The sequence below is a fragment of the Solanum tuberosum genome, unplaced genomic scaffold (assembly GCF_000226075.1).
Source record: "Solanum tuberosum cultivar DM 1-3 516 R44 unplaced genomic scaffold, SolTub_3.0 scf00352, whole genome shotgun sequence".
Lineage (NCBI taxonomy): Eukaryota > Viridiplantae > Streptophyta > Magnoliopsida > Solanales > Solanaceae > Solanum > Solanum tuberosum.
In genome coordinates, this window is record NW_006239287.1 from 447,598 (window position 1) to 449,617 (window position 2,020).

At 32.0% G+C, this 2,020-nt stretch overlaps 1 protein-coding gene across 1 annotated transcript; it reads left to right on the forward strand.

Moving 5' to 3' along the window:
* The first annotated feature begins 545 nt into the window (after positions 1 to 545).
* Positions 546 to 1,761, forward strand: LOC102605703 (secoisolariciresinol dehydrogenase-like). The gene is made up of 2 exons (XM_006361550.2): positions 546 to 592; positions 679 to 1,761. The coding sequence occupies exons 1-2, from the start codon at positions 555 to 557 to the stop codon at positions 1,484 to 1,486; spliced, it is 846 nt and encodes a 281-aa protein (XP_006361612.1). The 5' UTR covers positions 546 to 554; the 3' UTR covers positions 1,487 to 1,761.
* Positions 1,762 to 2,020: the final 259 nt, after the last annotated feature.

Consider the following 2,020-nt stretch of genomic DNA (forward strand, 5'->3'; position numbering starts at 1 on the left):
TCCACATGGCATTTAACAATTTTCGTTAATAAGAAGGGCACTTTTGACCCAATAGTTTGTCGGGAAGGGTTAGTTTTGAGCCGAAATATAGTTTAAGGGTAAATATGAGCTATTTCGGATAGTTTAAGGGTATTTTTGACTCTTTTCCAATTTTAATATACTATAAGCATACACCGATGCAGATAGGGGTAGTTGTTCCGGTCAATCAAATTAAATATAAAAATTTTAATTTGAATTTTCAGTTTTCAAATTGAAGAAATTAAAATTCAAATAAGTTTGGTTTGTATATTTTGAATTGTGACTTTGACTTTTAAGCCTTTAGCACAGGCTTGTTAGGAAGGATACTAATTGTAGCAAATTATCAACCACAAATTATCAAATGTTTTCATACTCAATTATCTATCTCTAGAAGAAACAAAATTAATAGGGTTTTTTAAATATATTTTTGGTAAAAAATTAATGGGGTTAAGTGCAAACACACACTATATAATTTTCTTATAAATAGAGACTCTAAATATGTGAAAAATATACAAAAAACTTTCTAGTTTGAGAAAATGGCCAACTCTTCTTTTCAATCCCCAATAGCCAAAAAGTTATTTTCTTTTCTTTTATTTTCCCTATTCATATTATTGTTCTTGATAATAGTACTAATTTATATATTTGAACTTATTTTTGCAGGCTAGAAGGTAAGGTAGCAATTATAACTGGTGGAGCTAGTGGCATAGGAGCAGCCACAGCTAGACTTTTTGTTCAACATGGTGCAAAAGTGGTAATTGCAGATATTCAAAATGATCTCGGAAATTCATTAGTAAAACAAATTGGCACAGAGCAAACAATTATCTATGTCCATTGTAATGTCTCGATTGAATCTGACGTTAAAAATGTTGTTGATGCAACAATTGCTAAATTTGGTAAGCTTGACATAATGTGCAGTAACGCTGGTGTATTAGGTAAGCCAATTTCAAGCATTCTAGATGTAGATCACGATATAATTAAGGACGTGTTTGATGTAAACGTTGTTGGTGCATTCTTTTGCGCGAAACACGCTGCTAGAGTGATGATTCCAAATAAGAAAGGTGTCATTCTTTTCACGGCAAGTGCTTCTACCGTGGTCTTTGGTGCCGGTGTCCCTCACACGTATGCATCCTCGAAAACTGCGGTTTTAGGGCTCTCAACGAACGTTGGGGTGGAATTAGGAAAATATGGAATAAGAGTTAATTGCGTTTCACCTTATTACATTAGCACACCATTAGTAGTAAATGGATTTGGAGTAGAGGAACAAAAGGCAGACAAATGGTTTGAAGAAGGAGGAAATTTGAAAGGAGCTTTATTGGATGAACAAGATGTAGCAAATGCAATGTTGTACTTGACAAGTGATGATTCTAAATATGTGAGTGGACATAATCTCATACTTGATGGTGGATTTAGTACTACAAATGTGGCTATAACAGAGGCCTATAAGAAGTTATTTCCATCAAATGATTGATCACATCATTTTAGTATCCAATATCAAGGTCGATCGGGTCGATTATAAGATAACTAAAGCAATAGCTTGGGTCATATTATGAATCTATATAGATAAAAATAAGGAATAAAGAGCTAGTCCCCCTTTGATCAATTGGATTATGTAAGTTTCATGATAGATTCATGTTTCTTCTTATGTAAGTTTATCTAATGTTGTACCTTATACTTAATATGCTTGTTGTGTTTTATATTTGATGATATGTAATTAATTAATTCAACACAAATTTTGAGTTATCAAAATAGATTGAATTAATAAATAAATATGTTATTGTGGTGATTTATTGTTTGCCATTAGTGGTGCCACCCAATTCTCCATTTTTTTTAGTTATGTGGCTCAAAAAGAGATCTTGCTCAATCAAAGAAAGTATAGAGCTTAAAACCTATTGCAACTTCATTATAGCTTAATTAAAAGTTTATCAATGTTGATTTTGATGTCTATGTGGGGAATACAATTGATATGATTCATATGAAGAGTGACTTGATGTACTATATCAAA